We start from the raw sequence: 26,724 nt of genomic DNA, 5'->3' as shown, positions 1-26,724 counted from the left end.
CTATCTAAAAGTCAAAGGTCCCCTTAGCACAACCCCTCGTTACGGCAAGCACTCCCTTGTCTCAGGCTGCACTGCCTCATGCTCCACAGACTGCAGTTTATTTGTTCCAGGATGCTAAATTCTGCCAGCACTTTAGCTTTCTCCTTCTTCACTGTTGCCACATTTGCCTGGACAAAACTGCCATTGCACCATGTTTGGGGAAGCACTCCTTGACTTTTTCTGTCCCATGCACAAACCCCAGCTCGCACAGGACTGTCTTTGGCTTGGTTCACAGCAGTAACACGGCAACAGCTCAACTCTGGAGGTAACTTCAGTAGGATGTATTTGAAAGAAAGAGAGCAAACCACATCACAGAATACCACAGCATCCTCCTCCCCGTTGCACAGAGCTGCACAGGTGCTGAGGTACAGCCCTTCGCACGTACAGACCGACCAACAAAACTGCAGTGCAGGGAAGACACCAGGATGCTCTGCAGCACTTGGAAAAGCTGTTTCTCCCAGCACAAGACATAGGATGCCAGATACCAAAGCACATTGCCTGGGGTGCTGAGAGCAGAAGGATGTGTCACAGCAAGGCCAGCGGTGAAGCACAGCTGTTGTCATGGTCCTTGATGGAGCTCTCAGACATTATGGCATGTACTGCCCTGAATTCACATCTGTCCAATTACTCATCAAAAAATAGCAATCCAAATCTAAACTAACATTTTGTCTTCTGCATTTCTAATTGATTCAGGAAAATGAAAATATTATCCTGCCCCTTCAGATTAATTACTTTAAAGGCTCACAATTTCTTGGGAGACAATTTCCAGCTCAGCTCTGGCAATGGGGCAAGACTGGAATCTGGCCTCAGCTCATCTGCTGAGAAAGACCAAGTGGAGTTGTTCTGGAGAGAATAAAATAGGGAAAATGCCTCCTCTCTTTCTTGGGTAAGAGCAGTGTTTTAGAAGGACTTTTTTACTCGTTGTGTGTCTTCAGTCTGTTGAAACTGTCCTCCGATCTCTCTTGGATGGAATTTTTCTTTACCGAGTGCTGAGGAGGATATATGAAGGGGTCAGGGCTCTAAGCTTTCCCTCCTTAGCTTCTAGCAGCCTAGTGTATGATTGAAATGATGCTCCAAAATCTTTGCTGTGGACAAGGATCCAGTCTCTGCTCCAAGCACATAGCCAGAAGTTCATACATGGCTTTCATAGCCCTGAATTCTTTTTAGACATGAGTTTGAATCCGTCATCCAGGATGGACCTCCGATTGCGTCTTAATCTCTTTTGTCTCTCAAGATAGATGACCATTCCCAGGAGAAAGCAGGCAACCAGGAAGAGCACCATTCCTGCAATGGCTAGAGCGATGACTGTGGCCTCTATCTGCCCTTGAGCCAGCTTAGCTCCAAAAAGCGTCATCTTCTGGGACTCGTCCTTATCCTCAGATGGCAACTCTGAGAGACAAATAAAAAGATAGTTCCAATTAGAGCCAGAAACACCACCAGTGAAGGTTCCGAGAAATATAAAAAAGAGCAAAAGAAAGACCCAACACAATCAAAACAAGACAAAGGAGACCCACTCTCCGTCCATTCAACAGACCCTCATTCCTTAGGTCACACAGAAATTTGAGAACGAATGGTTCTTTCCCTAATCCACTCCATCCCAGGACCTCACCATGTCTCACAGGGTTATTCGGGCCAATCAGCTAACTATTGGTGTCCCCTCCTACGAGGGAGGTGATCTGAGGTTGTGTGGGGAGTCAATGGCTGGGCTAGGAAGAGAAGAACGGTGATGAGAACATGCGTCCAGACCACGGCTGCTCCAAGCTCCCCACGCACATGACTGATGTCCTAACCACTGCTTTTCAGAGTGCACTTGCTCAGTCATGCCGGTGGCAAGTCACTTAAAATCCTGAGCTCTCTTCTGCTTCCACGCAGAGGCAGTAGAACCCCTTTGAGAAAACTGGCTATTTGCACAGGTAACAACTGTTGCTCAAGGCTTTTGCCTGGTGAGCATACACAGGCTGATGCCCGAGTATGGTGTAAAACCAAATTATTTAACATTGTCACTGCTGCTCTGACACATTTTCTACTCTTCTTCACACCCATTTTGACTGAGGAAAACATTGTTGGGAAGGAATTGACTGAAAGATCAGTAGAGAAAGACAGAGGAGTTGTAGGGATTTTCAGCTGGTCTGAGCTGGCTCTGAAATCAGCTCAGCTGAATCTATTCGCAGCAGCTGAAAAATGGAGCTGCGGAGAAAGATGAAAAATCAGGGAAAGAAATCACCACCATGAACTATTCACACTTATACCCCAGAAAATTTTAAAGGGATCTTATCTACTACTCCCCTTCTCCCTGGTGCTGCTCAAGCAAATGTCTTCTCACAACTGTCCTTTAAAATACCTGAAAGACCCAGGCCATGTGCTTACACTCTTTTCTTGGGGGAAGAACAGACCAGAAGGCAGATGTGCTTGTCTGCATGCTAATTTAGTCCCTTCAGCTAGTAATGGTGAATGTAAACATTCCCTAAACCACACAGTCATTGACAGTCCATGAAGGCAAGAGAATTAATCTAAGGACCCCCAGGGTTTTGATTGAAAGGGATAAGAAAAATCACCTCCTTCGTAACACTGTCCTTTAAAACCCTTTGAATGTCTGCCAGTTCATAAGCTTGCAGTCTCCTCTGAAGATGAATCCATACACAGCAAGCACAACAGGATGTGAGGCCACTAAACTTTTTCACTTAACATCGCCAAACAAGCCTAACAAGCCCACCCTCCTTATTTTTATCACCAGAGCACAGACATTTGGAGGACAGATAAACAAACCACCCTGGAACCCTCCCTGTCACCCTCAGCAGCCAGGCCTCAGACTAACACGCTGGCCAGCCTGAGAGAGCAGAGGCTGCGAGTAGTGTTCCTGCTCCTCCCTTCTCCTCCCACAGATCTAAATCTCCGTACTGACCCGAGATTTCCCTTCCTCCTCCACCTCACACACCGACAGTATTTAGCAGTGCAACATGCACGGTACCTGCACTGTAGTTCACGACTTCAAGCGCTGGCTCTGAAAGGAAACAAAAAGAGGGTGAGAAAGCATTGGGCTGAACAGGTAGAAAGTCCAGAACACAGGACGTCTGGCAAGGACAAGATCCAGAGGCAGCATGGTTTTCCAGGGCTGGAACATTTTCTTCTCCCCTGTCAATGTTTTCCCTCCTCACATCACACCAACAGTGTTTTTGTATTACCTGCTTCAAAAGCAAACCCACTCCCACCACAAAACCCTTTACAGCCATTGAAAGAAAAGCACAATCAAAGTCTCCGAGCGTGTGGTGGGCTGACCCTTGCTGGCAGGGTCAAACAAACCCTGAACTTGTGCGCTGAGATAAAGACCATTTAATACATGAAGGGAAAAAAAAAAAAAAACAAACCCAAAACAAAAAGACCCCAAGCAATGCAAAAGCAATCACTTGCCACCAGCAGATCGATGCCCAGCCAGTCCCTGAGCAATGGCTACTTTGGAAAAACTCCCCCCCATTTTTATTGCTGAGCATGATGTTATACATGGCATAGAACATCCCCCAGTCGATTTGTGTAAGCTGTCCTGCCTGTGTCCCTTCCCTGCCTCTTGCCCAGCCCAACCTACTGAGTGAGAAACAGAGAAGTCCTTGACACTGGGCAAGCCCTGTTCACCAGTAGCTAAAATATCAGCGTGTTATCAACTCTGTTTTGGCAACAAATCTAAACGATGCCACCGCATGGGCTGCTACGAAGAAAATTAACTCCATCGCAGCCAAACCAGTACAGAGTATCACTCACTTTTGAGCACCTTCCAGTGAGTACCTTCCAGTGCCTTCTGGTAAAATGAGAAGGAAAATTAGAATGTGCAATTAGGTTACAGGTAATATTCTTAGTAAGACCAATTACTTCTCAGACACAAGCTAAAATAAAACTCCTAATAATAATGTAGGCAATGTAAACCCCCAAAACCAATTTGTTATTAATTCCAGCTGAATGTATTATCATATTCAAGGGGAACATCTTAAATGAATAGCACTTAAGTAATTAACTGCTCAATTACCTGACTGTTTATGGTATGTAAAAGAGTTGCAAGCATGATGCAAACACTCAGAATTTAGCAGTAGTAGTAGAAAGCGCTGTTAAATGTTTTATGGTAACAATAATCAGTGACAGCTCCCTACCTGGTCTAGGCAAGACTGTGAAGAGTATCTCCATACCAGCATGGATATGATCAGACACATGACAGTGGAGCAACCATGTACCAGGGTTCCCAGCCAACATCTCCACCATTTCAAAGGTCCCAGGGAACAGATCCACAACATCTGCTCTGTAGCTTTTGCCATTCTGTCAAAGGGAAGGAAGGTGTCAGCGCACAGTGCTCTGTCCATTTTTTCAGAAAGAAAACTCTGTCAGTGTCACTGCAGACCACTTCAGTGCTACTACAGTTTTTAAAAGCTCAAAAAAAGATTTCAAAGAGCAGCTCCAGGGCTGTAGCTGGGAAAGCAAACACAATCTGGTAATGCCTAATGCTAAGAAGGGTTAAGCTAGACATATTACAACAATACAGAGGCTCAGTGAGTCAGATTTGGAGGTGTAAAATAACATCCCTTTCCTAGCTGGGTGAAGTTGCTGTGAAGTCATTCAAGAAGTTCAAGTCCATCGGAGTCAAGCAAAAGTGATGATATCTGTGGTCAGTCTCTGCTTTATCATCAGCAGGATATTCTTACCCTGTATATGAAGGTCTCAGCATGAAAGTGGACTGTGTGGACATCAATCTCCTGACCCATTCCCAGCAGGTACCAGTTCACCCTTTCATCCTGGAACATGGTCAGCCCAGGCAAGTTTGCATAGAGCCTCCCATTGATTGCTGCGCAATAAGTAACATACAGAGAGAGCAGAAAAGGCTATTATTGAAATGGTAAAGATGCTGAACCATCTCAGAGGAAGAACATGCAGGGCAAGTTAGACGCTACAAAGCTCATATAGCAACCAGCGCATCAGCATTTAGTGTCTTCCATATGACAGTCCCCTGAAAGTTTGGCCGTCTCTCTCCACCTCAACTACTTATCCACTCTGTTAAGAGATAGGAAAAGTAAAGTGACTTGCATCCAAGGCCATGCTGCAGCTCAGCTCCAATAAATCTCAAAAACTGCCTCTTGCTGAAAACCTGCAGTCAGCCAGCAGAGGTGGTTGTTTCTAGCAGTCAAGATGCATAAAAATTAGGCCTTGTTAGCCCAGTGATAGGGAAATATGTATATATCTATATCCACATAAATCTCTGAACAATTTAGTTGCTGAACAATGAAAACAGGTAAATCCTGCCAACAGGCAACCCTGTCATTCTATGACTCATGCTGGCTGCATGCATTACATGCTAATCACCTGTGAAAGTGCTACATGGCAGGACTTTATTTCATAATTAGCACAGCCAGAAGGAATACTGCTTTGACTGCAAATGCAGGAAAGGGACCAAAACAGTGAGCGAGCTGAATGTGATGGAACACACACAGAAACTTCCATCCTTAGATGACAACAGAGGGAATAAGACAGCAAGAGACATGATCTGAGGGTGGGAACACCAGTGTCTTATTCCCAGGTGTGCCGTAGGCACTTTGTGTAGCCCAAAACAAGCATCCAACTCCACTGTGTTGGTTTTGCTAGCTATAATGTTGGGTTAGCAATTATAAGTTCATGGACACGTATATTTGGAGATTCTTTATATCACCTGTACAAAACCAGTAGTAATGATGGTACACATAATGCAACTCTTCACTTCCTCCACAACTGCCAAGTGACTGGTTTTGCTGAGAATACTTTAGATAGATCCAGATATACTACAGAGAAAAACTATGATAAATAACATGTTAAATTAGAAAAACGTGTTCAATCCTACTACGGAAGAAACACCTTTTTGGTAATCACCTAAAACAAAGGAGCCATGTACTGCAGCCACATAGCTCAGTCAATTAATTTGAAATCTAACATGTTCTAACAGTCCCGAGACAAACAGAATTAAGTTAGTCTGACAAATTAATTTCAAATTTGATTTCATTTCCTATCCTGAGTCACTCAGACACATCAGAGATTAACTTCTCTGGCCCATATTTTGCTATTCTTCCTGGCAGGGACAGCCATAACCATTAGCCTTCACTGCAGACCAAAGATTTGTGCTGTGAGATCTGCTGCAATCTGCAAGGATCTGCTGCAACATTGAGAACAACAGACAGTTTAATTCTGTTCATGCCACAGACAACGGAAACAGACGAGAGCATTCACTAAGGGTTGGCTCTTGGGTTTTGGGTGGCTGGCTACTTACAGAGGTCACAGACTCAACATCAACTTTGCATAGATAGCAATGGGTGCTCAGATGCCTAACAGGCATTACCATGCATTTTGTTGCTTTCCAGAAATTTGTCATCCAGCAGGTTAATCTCCTTGTAATTTCCCTTACTGTAATGTTCCACATTCTCCTCCAAGTACCAGGACTGATTTTCATCAAAAACCAGGAACAGTAGAGCAAACTCCCTCTTTACATCCTTCCTGATCCCATCAGACTGCAGTGCCCCTCTCCGGCAGATCTTCAGGGGTCCAATCAGACCACTATACATATCCTAATCAGAATGAAGGAGAAAAACCTCTGAGGCAAGGATCTTCTCACCCTTGCTTTCACACACAGTTCTTTGTATTTCAGCAAGCATATTTTCTGTTCCCTGCATCACCCCAGTTAAAAGAAACAGTGCTGCTGTGTAAGTACTCTCACAGAATCACAGAATAGTAGGGGTTGGAAGGGACCTCTGTGGGTCATCTAGTCCAACCCCCCTGCCGAAGCAGGGTCACCTACAGTAGGCTGCACAGGATCTTGTCCAGGCGGGTCTCATTGGTGAACATCAGCTACTAAAGCAGAAGAACAGAGATTATACACGCTCTTATGAATGCAAATCCAAAAGACTTAAATATGAATAGTATCAAAATATTCTCCACTCTGTGACTACAAAAACACCTGCAACTTGAGATAGAAAGGCAATGATCTCTGGGTCGAACATGATGGTTTATTGCAGGACCCTCCAGATTGTTTCCCTGTGAAATCAATGCTATGACAATTGATCCCTGCAATGTTCAAATCTTCCTGCTTCATCCATGTGGCCTAATTCTGGACAATTTCTGCCTTTCTAGATTAGGCCTATGGCTTACACTAAGAGAAACCGTGACCAAACCCTTAGAGGGGTTGTGGAGCCTCCTTCTCTGGAGATACTCAAATTCCACCTGGACATGGTCCTGTGCAACCCGCGCTAGGTGACTCTGCTTTGACAGGGGGTTGGACTGGATGATCCCTAGAGGTCCCTTCCAACGCCTACCATGCTGTGATTCTGTGACTGGGAGATGTTCTTGTATCCTGCAAATAGCTGAAGGAAAGTTAGCGTCAAGGAGATGGTGGAATTTTTTTATGAAGGTTTGTGTTAGGAGAAAAAAGGACAAACATCAGGACAAGTTTGGAGGATTTCCTCTCCCAGAACACTGGAGATGTCACCAGGTGGTTGTTCTGCCTCTCACCTGGGCCAATCTCTAAATTGTACCCAGCCCACACTGTTTTCTAGAGGAGGTAAAAATTCGGTCTCATAAGGCTTTTCTGGTTCTAACTTCTATTTTACCTTTACTGGGTCCACCATGGAGTAGTAGATCCAAGGAACACAGGCTGAATCATTTGGCCCTGGACCAGATCTCTCGGGAACTTCCCATCGGTATGTCACAATGTCGCCTGAGTGACAGAGAAGCACAATTAACACCAGTGCAATATACCCGCTCACCAGTTTGCTGGGCAGCATGCAAAGCAAAACAAAAGAAGATGATCCTGTCTCCAAAGTGCAGATTCTATCCTTATTTTGTCAGACATTGCGTCTTCCTTCCCCAAACACTGAAAAGCAGGATGGAAGCTCCCCTCTCACAAGGAAGGCAGGGGTGTCACAGCATGTACACACTGGTATCAGCACAACCCTGTTTTATCTGCTGTCTTTGAGACTGGACCTGACCAAGAAAATTCCACCTCTCTTCAATACAGATGAAGCTTATACATTTCAAAAAGACAGGGCCCAACTGAAAACCAGTTTGTTGTTTAGACAGCCTGCTCAAGCTGAAGGGGACCAAAAATTGTACAAATCTGGACAGTGAAACAAATTGGTGATTTCATTCAGCGTCCTGGCAAGCAACCGTGCATTCCTCTTGTTTCACACTATTTTCATACTACTGTGCACACCACAGAAAGTATAGGTCCCAAAGAAGAGGGGCAGGCTTCCCCCACCATAGGCAGTCAGCCCAGGGCTACAAAAGACTGACTGAGCTGTGAACTGCCATCGCCCTTCTCCTTCCTACAGGCAGACCACGATCAGTGGGGGGGAAAAGGCTGCCCATAAAAACACTTATCCTAGAAGTCAGAGCAGAATATGAACTCCATGGGCTGCCATTCCCACACAAATGATACCACTAAAACCACGGTGAACGTGGAAGACCAGATATTGTTACAGTTCTCTACCACAAGAAAACAAGTACATCTCAGCCTACTTAAGGAAACCAGTCTAGCTATAGGCTAAAATTAGCTTCATAAGCCCATACAGGAACACGTCTGGAGACTGCAGTGACTTACCAGGGTTTGCTACTTGTGGCTGTCCTGTCTGCCTTTCCAGCACCCCGTGTGCATGAATAGAGTAGGGTCGTGCGGCATTGTTCTTAAACACAATGTTGAGAATATCTCCCACTTCTGCCCAGAGAAAAGGACCTTGAGATAGAAAAAAACATACTCTGAGACTAGCAAAAACTGTCAATGCATCTCCTGAGGATATTCCCAGCTGTCTCATCATCTTCTCCCCAGAGATATTCCCTTACGTTCATGATGTTCCTCTCCCTGTTCTCTACCTTATCTCCCAAAAAGAGAATTGGAGGTCAGTCCCAATTCAAGAAAGTCTTAGAAAACTGGACTGCGAGTTTCACAATGAGGGAAATGCAGGTTGCTATGCATTTTAACTGTGCCCAGTACACCTAAGGCTTGATTTCTGAATACTGCTATGCTAAATTTCACGTCTTGATCATGCCATGCTGCTGGTTCAGAAAATGTGGTCATATTCAATTTGGCCTGACAGTGTCACAAACCAGAGCTGCAGCCTATTTTTAATGGCATATACTGCCTCAGCCTTGCTGCTCTGGCACCACTTACAGTCCTGGATTCGTAAGGGAGCTGTGTCTCCACAGGCTTCCATCAGTCATTGCAATGTACTCCTCCACTTCCCAAGGCCTACCTGCTTTTGCCCCAAAAGCATCTCCCTCACAGCTACAGATTTTCACCTATGTCTCTGAGACCGGTCTCTAGAACTCAGCAGTTATTTCTGTTCTACAGTCAGAGAAATGCAGGTGTGAAAAATGCTTTGCCCGAGAGATGAAAAAAATCGGGCACAAAGACAGGCACAAGAACCCAGTCTTCTCTACTACAAGCTGCATTCAGGAGCCTCTTTACTGCCATCTCCAAAGCTGGCAGACCTGGATAGAAGACTGTCTGAATTTCTCCTTGCTTGCATACACAGCAGTTGCCTAAATATCTAGGAGGCCTTCAGATTACTGCCCTTAGCCACTGAAGCTCTAGAGTCCAAGTCTCATCACTGTGTGAGTGGAAGATGTACCCTCTGCACATAATCCTTACCTAGTATCCCTAGGTGTTCGTCACCATTCGTCCTGGCCTTGGGGGTCTGGAAAGTCCCATCAGTGTACTCCCTGTAAACTGCCTTCTTGTACCTGGAGCCCAGCAGTCCATTCTCGTTGCTCAAAAATACATCGGCGTAGCTGAGAAATGCAGAATGAGTGCTGAGATAACCAAAAGTTCACGGGGAACAAGCAGCTAAATTGTGGCAGGGGGTTCACTAGTTGACTGGGTTTCCCAGAGACCTGCTTTGGCTGCAGAGGTGGGCACAGTGACACAGCAGGCTGCAGCTCCCATCAGCAGCACCACCAGCAGTGGTATATGCACTGTGTCGCAGGATGGCCAAGATACCCCAACAAGGTTCGCCAAGGTCTACTGAGAAGCTTTGCCAAAGGCTTTCCCAGCAGAAGGGCTCTACCTCTCCGCAGAATGGTTGTGCCGTTCCCTCTCCCAGCTTCGGTCAGGCGCGTAGTCCCACATCACCTCCTCTGCCACGATGTAGTATGTCCGCACCCCTTTGTACTGAAGGGCAGGAGCGGGATCCCTTTTTCCACACTTGGAAACGGAGTAGCGTTCCCTCATCCCAGCCTGGTAATGATTGCTTGTCTGGCAATAGATCTCAAAAATCCCTGAGGGAGGCAGCACAAACAAGGAAATCAGCTACTCTTAAAGATCCCAGGAAACAGCTGCTTCCCACACAGAGCCTGTGACATGCCTGGCGTCAGTATGTGCGTTGTGTGTATCTGTGTGTTTGTTTAGGGAGCTTGGTTGCCACAGGCTGAGATTAAAAGGGGTTGTTACAGAAACCAGGCGGGAATGGCACAATAAATTCCTATACAAAAATAATCTGAGAGGACTTTCTTACACAATAACCAGCTTGCTGGGTGTGAAGAAACCAATAGAGTGACCGAACTGTGCTACTGCTACTGAGACGCTGGTTAAGTTAAAGATCTAGCCTGTGAATGCCAAAGCAGAGGGGACAACTGCCAGCTGGGGCCATCACATTGTGTGAATGAGACACAATATTGCGTGCCTATCCCACAAACTGGGAAGACTGAGGTCCATCACAAACATGAATATCCACAAGCCATGGTCAGAGGAGCTAGGGTCTGGCAACTCTCTACTACTTTCTTCTGAAAGTCATGTTTGTGTGTTTCTACGGGTCACATGCAGCACTGTCCATCAGGGCTGTTAGGACAAATATTTAATAGGAAGTGGCAGCCTAGAGAATCAGCCTGGGACAGTATGGGACAAGATCCTGCATCTCCTGTTCTGCTCCAGAATCAGATGCAAAGACAGGAGCTGTAGCCTCATAAATGGGACCAAACAGGATCTAAAGCACAGTCAGCCTGTAACACCTAAGAGCTTATGCTGTGCTAAAGAATCAGCCGCAGGAGAAAATACTACAACAGGAGACTTTTCCTGCTGCTAAGTTAGATGTGCAGGTACTTACCATTGTTATCAGGTTGCATGAAGGCAGTAGCAAATGTGTGGGCGAACAGACTGGTTGAATCTCTCCGCATCCCATTTATCTGTAGGGTGTTTCCCTGAAACACAGCTCCGTGTACATCTGCTTCACTGCCCAAGCCCAGAAGGTGCCATGACACATTGTCTCCTTCACACACATTCAGCCCAGGCAAGTTACCAAACATAAGTCCATTGATGGCTGCAAATGGGAAAACAATTAGCTCTCTGCAGGTAGATATCAGCCAAGAAACTAATTAATTTTGTGCACATACTTTGACAGGGCAGGCCTGCCAGTGGAAATGTAGCTTGCTTGTAATTCACCCCTGAACACACTCAGGACATGCTTCCTGAAACAGCTGTGCTTCTTGTCCCATGTCCCACTGCTGCTCCAGCCTCACTTGCTTTCAGGCCACTACAATGCACAGCTACTCCAGCTTCCCAGCTCAGTCTTTGTGTGGACCCATGTTTTGCAGGTTCATTCCCGCTGCACGCAGAACAGCATCAGGCCATACCATGCATCCTGTTTGACTCCTCGAAGCCACCATCCTTTTCCACAGAAGTCTCTTCCATCCTCAAATAGTACTTTATGTTTGCATTTAAATACCAGCTGAGGTTCTCATCAAACACGCTGAAGAGAAGGTAGAATTCTTTGTCGATCCCCTTCTAAGATATAATCATAATGATGGCTGTTAATTTTTAAAATGCACCAATTAACTACCCTTAGTTAAAGCTGTTTTGCCTGGCTCTCCTGTTCCCCTTTATCTTAAAGCTTGGCTCGCTGAGGGCCAGGACTCTGCCCCTTTACTCATGCTGAATGTTCCTCTTTTGTTCCAGGAGAGGCACCACTTGTGGATTTTTCCATGATATTTCACATGAGTAAAGTGATCAAAATTCAGCCAAGGATATGAAGTCACTGCCTCCTTCCCCCTCGCCTACATTTAGGTGTAGGTTTCACTGCCTGTCCACACCAGACCAGCCCACAAGGCAGGCTGATGACTGTGCTCCACCCCGCCTGCCTCCTACCACAGCCCTGGACTGCAGATTTTTTTATTACCCTAAATCCTTGAAAATGTTAATTCTCCTGAGAAATGCATTCCAAAGCATGGTGCGTTACATCCCCTGAGCTGTTGCCCAGGCTCTCCCTCTGCTATTGGCTTCCTCAGCAGACGCCCTGCACAGAGGGCTTGCAGTTCCCAGTCCCTGCACACATTGGTGCGGGACAAGTGGCTGTGCACCATTGCCAATTAAGCCTTCATTAAAGGGTTGCCTAAAATTGTGGAGCCAGAATTGCTGCCCCAGGTGATTTTCCCTGTCCTCCCCTTCCAAACAAGTCCATGTCTCTGTTTTGTTTACACCCTTTCAATACCTGTAAATGTTTTATCATTATTGCAGCCCTGTCACATGGTGGGCTGTATATATTCACGATCCTCTCTGCTCAGAAAATTCACATTTCCACCCTGTGTAACATCCTGATCTCCTCTGCACTCCTGATTTAACCATGTCATACCACTGCTGAAAGAAAACTCCTCTGGGGAGGCTCTTGTGGCCGCCGTTCTCAGACCTGTCAGCCACTCCCTGACCTAAACCACAAGGTAAGTAAGATGGCAGCAGGTTGTTTTTCTGCCGCTTACCATTTTTCGCAATAAGGCTCTGCTAATCTGTCTTGCACTTCCCTAGTATATTAATCTACTGTCTTCCCTACACTTACTGCCCGGGGAGTGGTCTATCCCTGAGGGAAATTCCAAGAGGAAGTTCTGGTCACCCTTTAGATTTCACCTCTCCTTTATGAAAAGCACAAAGTCCGACATGGATTTTCACATGCTTTTTTGTAGTCAGCTCTGCTTGAAAATGAACTGATCTTGCAGAAGAAGTAAGGCTCACCCAAATCTCAAATTACTACATAACTCATGCAAACCACTTGTAAGTGAAAATGTCTTTTCAACATTTCCGAGACTGCAATGAATATTCCACATGCCTCTGAAAGCAGACTGCTACGCAAGTCTCAGGACAGAAGTTACCCATGAAGCCACATCCAAGATACAGTTGCTCAGCCAGGTTTGTCTATGAGCTTCCAAGCAGAGCCCAGACACCATGTCAAGGGCAGCCCTTGGGAGCCCAGAACGCCAGCCTTTCCCACGAGAGCTGGGCACCAGCTGCCCTGATGTTAACCTGCCTCCTGGCTTTGATTCGACGCTCCCAGACTCACATTATTGTACGTTTCTCTATATTACGTTCCCTAATGTTTTGCTGACACTTCCTTTCTCTACAAGAAAGCAAAGAACCTGGAAAGAGCGTGGCAGAAAAACCCCTTTTACCTGTTTGTCGTTGTCATCCAAAGTGCCCGGCTTGCAGATGACCAGAGGCCCTACTAAGCCCGAACTGGGGTCTTTGATGGGATTCGCAGCCGAGCTGTACATCCAGGTCAGGCAGGGAGGGTCGCTGGACGTGGGCCCGACGTGCTTTGGCACAGTCCAGCGGTACGTAAAGTTATGCAGCGGCACAACAGAAATCCCATTCTGGAACAGACCTTTAAAATAGATATTGGCACGGTTATTCCCAAGGTCTCTGTACAAACTTGGTTGCATCTTCTCAGCAGCTGCATTCATACCAGGCTTTACATCACTCATGTCACTAAAATACCTGGCATCCTTAAAACTACCTGGCGAGCAAGTTCACAAGGCACACGGGGAGCTGCTCTCAGTACTGTGTAAATTCCCCCTGGTGCCATGGCAGAGATGGGCATGGTGACGGGAAATAACAAAGTGGATCCAGCTGCATCTGGGGAGATTAATGTTGGAAGCACGTGGTTACCTAAGCTGGAGCGCACTGGACATGTTCCTCTGCTCACGGGGCCTCAAACAGCTAGAAATGGTCTGAGCTTTGGTTTACAGTTTTTATCTGAAAAATAGCACCTCTGGAAGCATACTCCCTCTGGCATACTCTCTGGACACCAGCTCAGCTGAAAGTCTCCTTCGGTGAGGCCTCAGGCAGGCTCAGAGGACCAGGCTGGCTTCCACCTGGTTCCTGAGCACATCCAGTCCTTCCTGGCTGCAGAAACTCCACAGCACAGAGGAAGTACAGGCTGTGGAGCTCCACCACCAGCAATAGCAGTGAATTACTCAAGAAAAGGGAGCCACAAACCATCATGGTACCGCATCCCTTCCCATGCCTTCCCATAGGACACTCCATGAGGCTGGATGCTGAAAGGCCAGGAGGCTTTGTTAACAAATGTCACCAGGATGGTGTCTCCAACTTCAGCTTTGATCACTGGACCTACACAAAGAGCAAAAAGAGCATGTCAGCAACAGAGCAACTCCCCGGGTGACCAGGCAAATGGCAGCCAGGCTGAGGGGAGCAGCAGAAGCAGAAGAAAGATGGACAACCCCACACGTCGGCACCCACTGCCTAAGGCCATTCAGCCCTGACAGCGGGAGCAGGGGGCTGAAAAGAACTACCTGAAAGTGTTTTGGGTCTGCACAACTCAGAAAAGCTTCAGGCCTTCACAGAAGGAGTGAAAAAACAGCCAGACGTGCTAAAATGCTTGCGAGACTTTGGGCAGCACCGCAGCCAGCCGCTGCAAAGGAAAGCACGTGGAGGGCAGCAGGAGCAGGCTGTGGGGTGAGGACCTGCCCAGCGCCCACAGCTGGTGTGCCCAACAGTCCCATGAATTAAAACAACAGCACTAACAACCGACCACCCAGCCTGCCCCACAGTACAGCTCCACTTACCTTAGGGCAAGAGTAGGCAGCATTAGCCACCGGCGCACGGCAGTGCAGCGTGGGCTGTCCGCACCACATCACATCCCATGCAGCAGTTCTGAAGCTCAGTCCCTCACAGCCCAGTACCTCTTCTAGACATCCCAATCACTTCATCAAGCCTGCTTTAATCAGCCAGTTCAAACGAGCTTATGTAACTCACCCCACAGATGTCACTTGCTTACGTGACCAGGGATTTTCGTCAATTAATCCTTCATGGTTATAGTTTAGAGTACAAAAAGACCTGTAATTTCTTTCTACAAAGTCATACCCGAGCTTACCCTCAGTCACTTGTCTTTCCATAGGAAAGCGGCTGTTGCTAGTAACGCTAACCCTTTTTATTTTTTCCCTGATTCCCAAGGTCCAGCAAGACACTGTCAGCTCCTGACAGTCACGCTGCATCTCTCATATGCATAACTCCACCATTTAACTTTTACTCAGCTGCTTATAGTGCTTTTTTGCCTCTCTCCACTATTCTCTCCCCCTCTCCCAGTCTGTACTTTACTCCATGTGCTCACTCCTTCTGCGGCCTCTGCTGGGACTGCTGTTGCTAATTTCTGATGTCATTAGATTATTAGTCACTGCTGATGCAAGAAAGTGGACCCCACCTATATGCTTCTACAATGTATATCACAGCCTTCATGCGCAATTCATTTGCCTCTGCAGATTACCTACTTTCTTCTCTCATCTCTTTTCACCACCCTCCCTGCCACCTGGCCATAACAGAAAGAGCACCCACTCAGGAGAGGGAGCTTTCTGTGAGAAAATGGGATTTGTAGCATGCCTTGAAGATGCTCAGTCAAAAACACATAACCGGGGGCTATTACTGTGACCTGTTTAGTTCTAGTTACAAGTACTACACTAACCTCTGAAGACTGCCCCAGCAGAAAAGTGACTGTCAATTCTACCGTTCCACATCCGCATCTGTCCCCCTCAGGCTTAGATGCAACTGCTGTGAAACATCTCCTGCGCCACTCACTGCACCACGCAACGAGGGGTTGGTTACAGCTGACTGGTACTCCCAACATTAGCATCGTTCGCACTGGCACTGGAAGAGGATTTGTTGCTGGATGATTCCTACCGAGTATCCCAAGGTGCTCCTCTTCTTCCGATCGCTGCTTTTCCTCACGGAAGCTCTCATCAGTATATTCCACATACTTTGCCTTCCAATAGACTCCCCCAATTCGGTAGCGGCTACGCTTGAAAAACTGCTCAGCAGGGCTAAATGCAAAAAAGCAAATGTCAGGTAGTTTCTATGAAAATCAGTTGTTCTCCTGCTCCCTGCCCACACCCCTCTGGCAATGCCAGCAGCATCTACAAATCAAGTAGCTTTTCAGATACAGACAGGACCTCTGGTTTGGAACAAGCACAGCTTGTCTCCGTGAAGCTTTTTCATCCTACAAACTCTACCCGCTGTGCTCAGGGAGCACTTCTGGCACGCAGCCCTCTCCCAGTTGAAACAGCCAGGTTCAACAGCACGGGTCAGAACATCATCTCTATGCAAGATGTGCAAAAGAGGGCACTAAGCAAAACTGCAGTGCAGTAAATGGAAAGGCAGTGTTAAAACAACGAGCTCTTCAGAGGCCAGGGGACAGCCCAGAGTACAACTGCAATCACAACTGAAAAAGCCCCACACAACAGCTGTCAACAGATTTATTTCCACCGCCACCACCCTTTCCAAACACACAGACAGCCGTAACATGCCTTGCAGGAGAGGCAACTTAGTTACGAGGCCAGCTCACAGGTCTCTGAGCTTTCAGTTCCAAGTTCTGCAAGAGAGCTGCTGCATAGCTTTGGGTAAATCATTAACTGCTCCACATTTCTACTTCTCCACCTGGAAGAGGTGTATCCTCTCCAACAGCTTCCCAGGGAAGGAAATGGAGGGGAAAGAATGTCTTTGCTCCAGTTAGCCAAAGTCTGGACTGGGAAATCAATCACCAACTGCTATCACAACCATCTGACACGTGGGATGGAAGGCTGTCATCAAGGTCACTGCATTTGATTTTCTATAAATTCCTGCAGCAAGGCTACACTGAAGCATATCCGCAGGCTAGCTCTGCCACCCTGTGTCTGCTGCAAGATGCGCTTTCTTAACAGTTCATCAGACATACGGATCTGTTCCCAGGTCAGGCACAGCAAGCAGAAGGGAAGCCCAGAGACAAGTGTGGCAGCTCACTTCCTACAGAAGCTGGGACTCCTGGCCTCTGTGGGTAAGGTGATGAACCTAGTACTGCTCTCAGTACAGCCTAACTACAGCAGCTGGCATTTCCAGGTGAGATGATCTACCTTCCCAGGAAGTATACTCCATATGAATTGCAGGCATATATTTCCATAAGAAAGGAACCCCACATTTTCCTTAGCAGCCTCTCTGGCACAGAGACCCCCAAACACTGCCCTAGCCCACCAGCCTCTTGCTTACCTGCCTGTCTCACTCAGCCGTTTCCCACTGCTTGGGTCAAGCCCTGAAGGTCCGTAGTCCCACTGCACTTCCTTTGCAGCTATGTAGTATTTCCGAACTCTCCCTTCCAGGGTGGATGCTGGAGCTTGCCGAGAACAGGGCCGGACTTCATAGAGTGCCGCCATCCCAGCTGTCCAAGACATGGTGGAGGACACACATGCTTAATCCCTCTCAGCCCATTTTATCGGGCAGCAAACACAGTCCCACTTTCCTACCATGAACTGGCCATTTTTCCTCTGTTGCCCAAAAAGCACATGGCTTGGAAAGGGTGATTAGGTGGATCCCACAGCAAGGAGTTTTTTGTGTTAGCGAGCGGAGCTCCTTACCTTAGATATTGGATGCTATGGAAGCATGGACAGAGGGCGAATAGAGCCTTCTGCTATCCTCAGATGTACCATGCAAGTGCCTCTTATAAGGACTAGAGCTCTTATGACACTGTCTCGTCTTAGCTTTCAGCTGTACCAAACTTATTGTCTTCATCACTGACCAATGTGGAACATCATGCAATGGTACAAGTCATCCCCAGTAAGTCTAGTCCGCGTGTTAATAATCAATCCACCCCAATTTATACAAGACCAGGAATCACCCCACTCACCTAGGGACAGTTTTAGTGGGAATGCTGCCCAAGGCACTGCTCCCTACCACACGGTACATCATGGGACCACACTGAGAGAGAAAAAAAGGAAGGCTGCAGAGTGCAGGACATATTCCAACCTCTGACTTACCTTGTATGTGATCATTGATCTGACAGCTCAGTAGCCATCTCCCAGGGTTACTAGGGATCATGTCTGCTGTAACAAAAGTGGCTGGGAAGAGGCTGGCTACATCTGTCCTGTGGCCTCGAATATTGAGCGTTTCTCCATGGAAGTAGGCTGTATGAACATCAATTTCATTGCCCATCCCGAAGAGGTGCCACGAAATGTAATCCCCAGCACACATTGTCACCTCAGGGAGGTTCCCAAACACATAACCATTAATAGCTGCAAAATCAAGCAAGCCAAAAATCATAGATTAAAAAAGGGGCCTTCAGAGCTCCTGCCAGTAGGTCACACTACAGACATGTTTGGAGGATGGACCTAACCAGAATTCATCCTCCTCTTTTTGTTCTGGAGAGCCCAGCTCCTCAACTCATTCCTAAAATGAAGTGCATTCAACATCTCCAAACAACTAACAAAGGATCACGCAAGACAGATTAAATCAAAATAACACTTTTTTCTGGAGCTGTTGCACTGTCCCTGTGATATCTTTTGCTTAGCACATGATGTCAGAGTTTGCTGTCTCCCTTCTCCCCTCTACCCACACCCCGACATACAACAGCAGAAAGTGCATTTCAAGATAACAGAGCACTGACACCCCCGGAGTGTCTAGGCAGAGTCAGTGGCTTCACGAAGGTGACACTGACCATGCATTTTGTTGCTCTCTTGGAATTCCTCATCTTCTTTGTCTACGGAGCCTGGATCTGTGCAGAACGATGCTATATTCTCATCCAGGTACCAGCTTAGGTTCTCATCCACCACACTGAACATCAGAAAGAAATCAATGTCCACATCCTGGCGCCTCTGAGAATTGCCAGTCAGTACTCCTAGGGTGAAAGAAAAAAAAAATGAAATTAATACCCACCCATGCAGAAAAGCAGACATCAATCAAGGGACTAAAACACCAACAGAAGAGTAATTCTTTATCACACAAATGAGAGACAGATGCTTTCCCCACCATCTTAGCACAGCTCACTGCAGAGTTCTAGCAAGCTCCCTCTTTTCCAATATACCCCTGCTAATCCGTTTCTCACTCCCAAGCAACTCTGCCACTGCACGGCTGAACTGCAACATCTTCAGTGTTCGCACTCCTGCTGAAATCAAACAGTCCTCATTTTTGTTAATATATGAACTAGGTCTTGGACAAAATTCCATTTTTTAACATGGATTCAGACAGCACTCTCAGATCAAGAGGCCTACCAGCTCACCTGCCCAGCCACTGAGGGGTAAAGACAACATAATGACCAGAACCCAGCTAGAACACAGGTATTGTCTTCTCCAGTCATGCTGCTTTTTCCCATGAAGCTGGGAGCTGCCCACGGGAATGTATTCTCATCCTATCCTTGTTTAAGTCTCAAAAAAGTCTTCACAGTAGGAAACTGCAGCCTTCAGCTGCTTTCTCTTGGGCTTTTTACCTTTTTTGCATGTAAGTAATGGCCCAATTAATCCAGATGCAATGTCCTTTGGTGCATCAATGTGGGAGTGGTAGATCCAGGTCAAGCAGTTTGGGTCATCAGCAGTTGGGCTGTGATCTTCAGGGACAGTCCAAGTATAGGTGTAATTCCCTCCTGGGAAAACAGCATCATCCTTCTTCTGATCCTGGGGGGACATATCGGGATACAGGGATCCTAGAACAATTGAGCAATCACAACATCCATTCAAGAAGAGCAGAGATGTCCACACATGTAATGTTACACTCAGCCACTCTCACTCAGTGGAGAGTTGCACACATATGCTTGGGTAGCAGATTTCAAAGCCAGATTCACTATCCCAAGGCTGAAATGATGTTTAATCACCATTCTCTCAAAAAAAAAAAACTGAGGCACAGAGCCATTGTAAGGCAACTTGCCCAGTAAATGGGTCAGCACAGAGTCAGAAAGATGGTTCACATTCTGCCTATTGCTACTGTGCCTTCAACTCTACAATGTGCCACAGTCAGCCTCTCTACAGTCTCTTGGGTCACTTCAAACAGTTCTTTGGTCTCATAGTTGACCATTCTTGTAAACTCCCTGAAGCTCATCATGCTCATGACTCTTATACTACACGACTTCAGATAATGACTATAACTCTTCTGCACCACTCTCCCACTAGCAAGCCTTTAAGGTTCTTCTAAAAATCAAGAAGTCTGGGCTGTGTGCTCTAACGCCCAGGTCAGGAAACTACTGCTAGACCCATGAACCTGCTAACCCAACATCAGGCGACTTCACTAAAATCCTAGGTGCAGTTTTTTTCCAGCAATATAGCTTTGAGCTAACCAAGCCCATGGCTTTACAGGCATTTGTCCTCAGTGCATACTCCTAAGTTCCCAGCAAGAAAAATCTGTCTCCTTTATGGCAGTGTCTCATTTACCTTCAGAGTCCTTTTCGTAGAAAACACCGTGAGGATGAATTGTATACGGTCGACTAGCAAAATTTCTTAGGTGTACTTTAATGGTATCCCCCACTTCTGCTCGGACGACAGGCCCAAGGAACCCCAGCCAGCCAGGTTTGAGAATCTCGGTGGTGTACGTGGAGTCTGTGTATTGCTTATAGACAGATTTCTTGTACGTGCTTCCCACTCTGTCTTTTCCAGGCTGGAGGAATGCTGAGGCCTTGCTGTTAAATTCAGAAAGGGGAAAGGCACCATGAGTCACGCATTATATAAAACAGCTGGTCGATAACACAGTAGAGTGCTGATGAGACACAGCTTTCCCAAGTAAGCGTGAAAGCTTTGGCATCACAGAGGACTGCCTGCCCTCTACCCCAGCATGCTCCAAGCCTCCCGCGAATGTCCTCCTCCCACACCTCTGACTGCGGTGACACGGGTAACACAGCCTGCTTGGGAAACAGGCAGCACTGGCTGTTACGCTTGTCTCCTTTCTGCGTGTGTGAAACACAGCAGGGGACATCAGCACATTAACAGCTTGGCGAGCCTGGGACCGCAGCCACCAGCACTGTCAGACACCCACCGCCTGCCACCATGCACAGCCACGGCCTCATCCCCCGTTCTCCAAATGGACACAAAGCACACCCCGAACTCGGCAGGGAAAACAAGGGATGGCAAGGATGGTGTTTCTCCGACAGCCACGTGTGGGTGGCACAGGGGAGACCAAAGCCCTTCTCATGCCTGATTCAGCCTTCACTGGGCTTTCAGAAACTCACTTCCATGCCTTCGTGACATTTGCAGCTAAACCACAAAGAGGAGAATCTCCTGAGCTCTCTGGTCAAAATTCACAGCCTGAAGGATGATTTTCTACTAAACAGACTCTGAATTACTTTTAGAATGGCAGACAAGTCAGGCAGGTACGTATCCAGCATGTAACCAGCTTCCAGAGTTAACACCTCATACAGGTACTAAAGTTCAACTCATGAGTATATTTGCTCTTTATGGCTATTTCTTAGTAGATAAGAAATGAATCATGGACCAGCTATTAGTGGGACAGGCCTAAATGAGAGCTGAGGTTACTCCCCGCCTTCCCTCCTACTATCAGTCAGCCTACAGTAACATAAGGAGCCCTGAAATACAGGCAAACTGTATTGTGTACCTCCAGAAGATGAGCAGTAGAGACCAACACATTAAGCACTGCCCTTGACACTCAAAACTGCGAAGGGCTGGGCTCTGGCTATACAACCCAGAGCTCATCCCTTTGCCAGTTCATCCCTGCAGCCACTATTAGCAAAGAGTTCCCACATAATTCATGCTTCATTTTGCAGATCTGCCTCTTTTTTCCCCCCACATAGTCCACTTCTTCCCAACAAAAAAAAATTGTTCAAGCATTTTCCTACCTCTATCATTCATATCAATATCACATCTTTTTCTCACTTTGTTTCTGCAATCGTTGTACAAATAAGTCCCATTAGCTAATTGTTTGCAGTGATAGAACAGTTTTTAAATTGCTTTCAATGGCCTTGCAATTCATTTCCTTCTCTTCATGTATTATGAGAGAAAGCAAACAAACCCACTGTATTTGTTATCACTGCAGGAGTCAGCGATAACATCTTTATTAATCTTGAATTTTGGGGGGTTTCCTTTTCTGTGAACTCATTTAAGTCTATTCAATATCTCCAGAGGACAGAGACTTTTCCATGCTAAACTGGCAGACCTTGATGTTTTTCTGTGAGCCTCTTTATTCCTGCTGTGATGTTTCTGAAAGATATGTATAAACCCGACTGCTATTTATTATGGAGGGGTAAATTACTGAGAGCAGGTCAAGAAATACAGGTTATTTGTCACAGAAAATGAGGCAGGGAGGGGAAAAAAAAAATAAAAGGCACAAATGTCTTTAAAAAGCTGTGGAAAGCTATGCAGGAAAAAAAAACCCAAACAAAAAACCACCAGAGTAAAAGGCTTGGTGTTTTGAAAACTAAAACCAAAACCTGTTTTTGTAGTGACTCAAAGTAATTATTGCAGATTCTAGATTTACTTTTGCAACAAAAACATTTTTCAAACAACCCCTAATATTTCATGCAGGAAGTTCCATTAAGTCTAATGCTTGAAATTCCATTTAAACAAAAACAAGCCAGCTCTGAGAAGTCATTTACATCAAGGTGAAAAGTCATCATGCCTCAGGATACACAAGCTGATCACCAGCCGGAATGAAGGAAGATGAAACTCCAGGGCAGAATATTGCACAATCTGTTCTATTACAGAGTGTTTGTACTTCCCTCCAGCATGCAAGCACTGGTCACTGGATGCTCCGTTAAACTGACCATTCGTTTTCCCACCGATACAGTTTCTACGTTCCTACGATAAAACAAGTTAACCATTAAGCCCATAAAGATCAGACATCTATCAGATCTTGTCTCTCGCTTGCTTAGATGCCCCAGAACGCTTGCATGAAATTACTCATAAAATTACTATTTCAAGCCAGTACCAGACTAAATTCTCACAGAATTAAACGTACAGGTTATGTGCAATGCTTTGGTTCGCGAGAACGTTCTTTCCTGTCGGAGCATAGTTCCAGTCCACCTCGCGGATCCCCAGGTAATAGACTCGGGTGACACCCCCAGCAAACATGGGTGATAGCATGTGGACAGAAAGCAGGAACAACCAAAACAATCCCATTGTAGCCTGAAGCAAAGGCTCTTTTGGAGGTTACACCTATCTGGGAGAAAAATAAAACAAATGTTATGACACAGAAGTAGAGTACGACAGCTTGTTTTGAAGATCCTGGAAATTCTGAGAGAGTATGAAGATATGAGGCAGAAGTCCTACCAGGATCATTATTCAAATATCCGTGGGTTCCGAGACAAGAAAGAAATCACTTCCACAACAAAATGAATGCATGAATGCATGAAGTGGACGGAGACTATGCCTTGTGATCAGTTCCCAATACCAAACATGCTTCTCTCGTAAACTGAATTAACCTTTTGGGGTTTTTTTGTTTGTAGTGCTCTTCCAAACACTTTGTTCCACAGTGTTGAGAAAATACTGCTAATTCGGTAAGCTTTCACGCAGTAGGAGACGAGGTGAACAGATGCACAGCGAGTGTCGTTAGCAGAAAAGGCACCTGCAAATCCACAGGCTGCGTAATTGTTGTCTTAGGGCAGCAGGGTCCTGAGCAAAAAGTGCCACATGCACCGGAATTCCAAGTGACTGGTTTTTCACCACCTCTGATGTCCCAAATCACCTTACAGGACCAGACACAAAGCTCAGGGAAACAATCCTGAGCAATTATCTTTCTATTTTAAACGGTGGCCAAGATCTCTCCATTCTACTAAGCCACCTGCGGAAGTATGATTTAGTCACTGTGAAGTAATTTTAAATTTTAACTTCTTTAAAGATTGCTCTTAAAGAATAGTTCTCTGTAATCCAGGGAGTGCATCTCAAATAGGCTGCACAACGCTTTTTACTTAGTCTAGTTCCATTCAATATTTTCCCCACAATTTAGATCACAAAGTAAGAGCTTACTCAAAACTTCCAATTGACACCAAGCTCAGTGTGAATAAGCACCAGAAATACTCTGAAGAGAGATCCAGGGCAAGTTGCAGAAATTCTCTGAAATCATCAAAATACAATTTTGTGAATACAAGTTCAAAGAACTACCTGTATGAAGCAGAAACTGATGCATTATGGGACAGCAGAAACACACCAAAGGATAAGAAAATAGCTTAGGGTTAAAATGAATGACAAACTAAATAAAAACCCACACAAAAATGCTTAAGATGTACTTCAGAAAGCTGGATGTAACCAATAACCAAACTGCCACCTAGAACAGCTGTCCAGCTCTTGAGACACATAACAGTAACTCAGAAAACGTTCAGCAGAGAGAAACAGAAAGAATGAGAATTAGAAAAATGTGACCTAGCACTTAAAGAAAAGTTTCTTTAACTTCAAAAAGAAGGGGATGGTGACATAACCCCATACCAAACACAGAAAGGTTTTTTTATAAAGAGATTGTCATTATTTATTCTCCCCTGCCTTTGGTGACAGCATCACGAATATATCAGGCTTATCTGCAGCAAAGCTGGATATTCTGCAAGCTTTCAGCTAGCACAGCATCACACTACAACAGCCTTCCCAGAGAAGATGTGAAATCTCTTACCACATCCGATACCCATTATACAGGATTCAGACCCAGTGCATGGCAATGGGCTAGACACCTGTTCGTAACACTTCCATACCCGTATTTCTGATTTCCAAACATGCCGTACTATCCTCAAAAGCTAATGATAATCAAGCGTTACTGATTCCAAACAGTTATTAAATTGAGAAGTTGAGAGAAAGCAACTCTCCACTTGGAAAAACCTTCTTCCCCTGCTTTCTCACAAGGGGGCTGTAGGGATCTCTCTGAATCCGAGATGTTTTTGATCCATCAACACGGTATAGCTCGGCTCCAGCAGCAAGCCCTTCAGAAGGTCCTGGTCCCACACCTGCAGACTCTCGGGTACAGAGCAGCCCCTTCCTGTGGCCCCGGCAGTGCAGGGGTGATGGCAGAGCGCTTGCCCGACCCCGCTGCCACCACCGTTCACTAACCCCACCGACCTTACTCCTGCTGCTGCTGCTCCCGGAACCAGTGCTGCTCACAGGGAGGTGAAACACCTACACTGACCCACTTGTTCTGTGCCAGTGAAGAGGTTTCAAAGCAAGGAGTCTGGAAAGCTGTGCCCATGCTGTTTCACACACACATGCCACAACAAAGGGGCGAGGGGGATGCTTCTCTGGCTGAGTCAAGCCAGAGAAGTGGCCTTCTTGTCAACGCTGGTCAAAGTACACAGGAGCAGCTTTCCGGGGAAGCATGCCCGGCGCGCACGGTGGCCGTCCTCAAGCACTGGGAGCAGCTCAGCCCAGGGAGTCAGCGTGGGCTAATCTTACGTCCTCTCACGTTAATGGTTTTTGCAAGCAACTTCAGGTCCTAGGAAAGGGCAAAGCTTAGACTTTATACTAAGGACAAACAGCAGCTCTGAAAGTTGGCTATGAAAACTGCCTACCAAGACAAATCCCCACTGCATCAGCCCACTAGTTCTACGTGGCAGTCCCTGCTTACCACATCAAAGTTCCGCACTGCAGCATCAGTAAACTCCTCAGATAAATCAGACTCGACCAGAAGTCACAGCAATTTAAACGCCTTGTGAACGTCCTCCGCCATTCAAAAAATCAAGGACAAAGTCTTTGGGACAGGCTCACTGAGGCTTTACAAAAGCCCAGTCCAGACCTCAGGCTGGAGCTTGGACAGGACACTGCACGTCCCTCTGCGGTGATCCGAGGAAACAGCGAAACAACATCCCTGGGTGGAGATTCAGCAGGCTCGGCTGATTCTGTTCCCCCGTTCTCTTTACAAAGTGACCAACCACCACTCGGTTACTCCACCAGCACAAGGTGAAGGAACATGACAACCTTAATTCCTCTCTAAAAAGCTACTTTTTCTTTGAAACATACACCGTTTCTGTCAAATACATGCTTTGAAATATACAATTAAGGAAAAAGAGAAAAAACCCACAAACCAAACTTTATGTTCTGTTCATCCCCCAACCTTGGTACTTTACAGCAGACTCCTCACCGCCGGGACTTCCCTTCGCCGAGTCGAGACGAGCAGAGGAATTGGGAACGAACGCAGAATTCGGTTTCAGACTCGCAGTCTATCCAGGCAGACAGGCTGACCGCGGGGCTCTCCACCGACACCTGACCGCGGGGCAGCCGCCGCCCGAGGGAGGGGGGAGCAGCACCAGAGGAGCCAAGGAGCCCGCCCAGGCCTCGCCCGCGGAGCAGGGCCGGACGCGGGCGGCAGCGCCAGCCGGGAGCCACCGCGGGCGGCGGAGCCTGCGCAGGGGACAAAGTCTGGGCTGTAAAAAGGTGCGACGGCGATGCCTCCCCTCCCGCGGGCAGGCCGAGGCCCGGCCCCGGCAGCACCGCCCGCTCCCGCTCCCCGCCCCGCGCCTCCCGCAGACCCAGCGGCGGCTTCCCCTCCGCCCGCGGGGGCCGGACCGCCCCTCGCCGCCCCGCCACGCACCTGCGGGCCGCGGGGCCCCACACCACGGCCGCCGCACCTGCCCGCCCCGGGCCCCACGGCCCGGCCTGGCCTCACCTCACCCAGGGGCGCGGGGCAGGGCCGCAGCTGCCGCACGTGCGCGCCGGCACCTACCTGCCGGGCGGGGCGGGACGTGGCCCCGCCCCCTCCAGCGGGCGCTCCTCGGG

General features: G+C 47.0%; 1 protein-coding gene across 6 annotated transcripts; it reads right to left on the bottom strand.

Annotated features, from left to right (window-relative positions):
* Window positions 1-292: 292 nt before the first annotated feature.
* On the bottom strand, window positions 293-26,691 carry HEPH (hephaestin). Of its 6 annotated transcripts, none has more exons than XM_075435157.1 (23): window positions 26,672-26,691; window positions 26,034-26,349; window positions 24,001-24,087; window positions 22,994-23,194; window positions 20,461-20,705; window positions 19,527-19,739; window positions 18,759-18,938; window positions 18,082-18,336; window positions 17,318-17,486; window positions 15,980-16,119; window positions 14,285-14,416; window positions 13,459-13,670; window positions 11,656-11,806; window positions 11,130-11,342; window positions 10,095-10,305; window positions 9,680-9,819; window positions 8,633-8,764; window positions 7,644-7,750; window positions 6,380-6,605; window positions 4,722-4,861; window positions 4,176-4,338; window positions 3,008-3,040; window positions 293-1,428 (listed from the first exon to the last, which is right to left on the bottom strand). In XM_075435157.1, the coding sequence occupies exons 4-23, from the start codon at window positions 23,152-23,154 to the stop codon at window positions 1,184-1,186; spliced, it is 3,468 nt and encodes a 1,155-aa protein (XP_075291272.1). In that variant the 5' UTR covers window positions 23,155-23,194; window positions 24,001-24,087; window positions 26,034-26,349; window positions 26,672-26,691; the 3' UTR covers window positions 293-1,183. The 6 variants fall into 6 exon arrangements, with proteins under 6 accessions (XP_075291272.1, XP_075291278.1, XP_075291275.1 ...); XM_075435163.1 differs by having other exon boundaries at window positions 6,446-6,605; XM_075435160.1 differs by having other exon boundaries at window positions 26,063-26,349.
* Between the last annotated feature and the right edge of the window lie 33 nt (window positions 26,692-26,724).

Source organism: Opisthocomus hoazin, chromosome 14, assembly GCF_030867145.1.
Source record: "Opisthocomus hoazin isolate bOpiHoa1 chromosome 14, bOpiHoa1.hap1, whole genome shotgun sequence".
NCBI lineage: Eukaryota > Metazoa > Chordata > Aves > Opisthocomiformes > Opisthocomidae > Opisthocomus > Opisthocomus hoazin.
This window is presented reverse-complemented; position numbering and strand designations above follow the sequence as displayed.

Bases quoted from the DNA above. Each gene is read 5' to 3' on its own strand.
- HEPH (XM_075435157.1), bottom strand. From the start codon at position 23,154: ATGGGATTGTTTTGGTTGTTCCTGCTTTCTGTCCACATGCTATCACCC. The intron at 11,343-11,655 runs GTATGGCCTGAT...TCCCATTTGCAG, and splicing joins GGAGTCAAACAGGATGCATG to CCATCAATGGACTTATGTTT. The intron at 4,862-6,379 runs GTAATGCCTGTT...CTTATTGCGCAG, and splicing joins GGAAAGCAACAAAATGCATG to CAATCAATGGGAGGCTCTAT.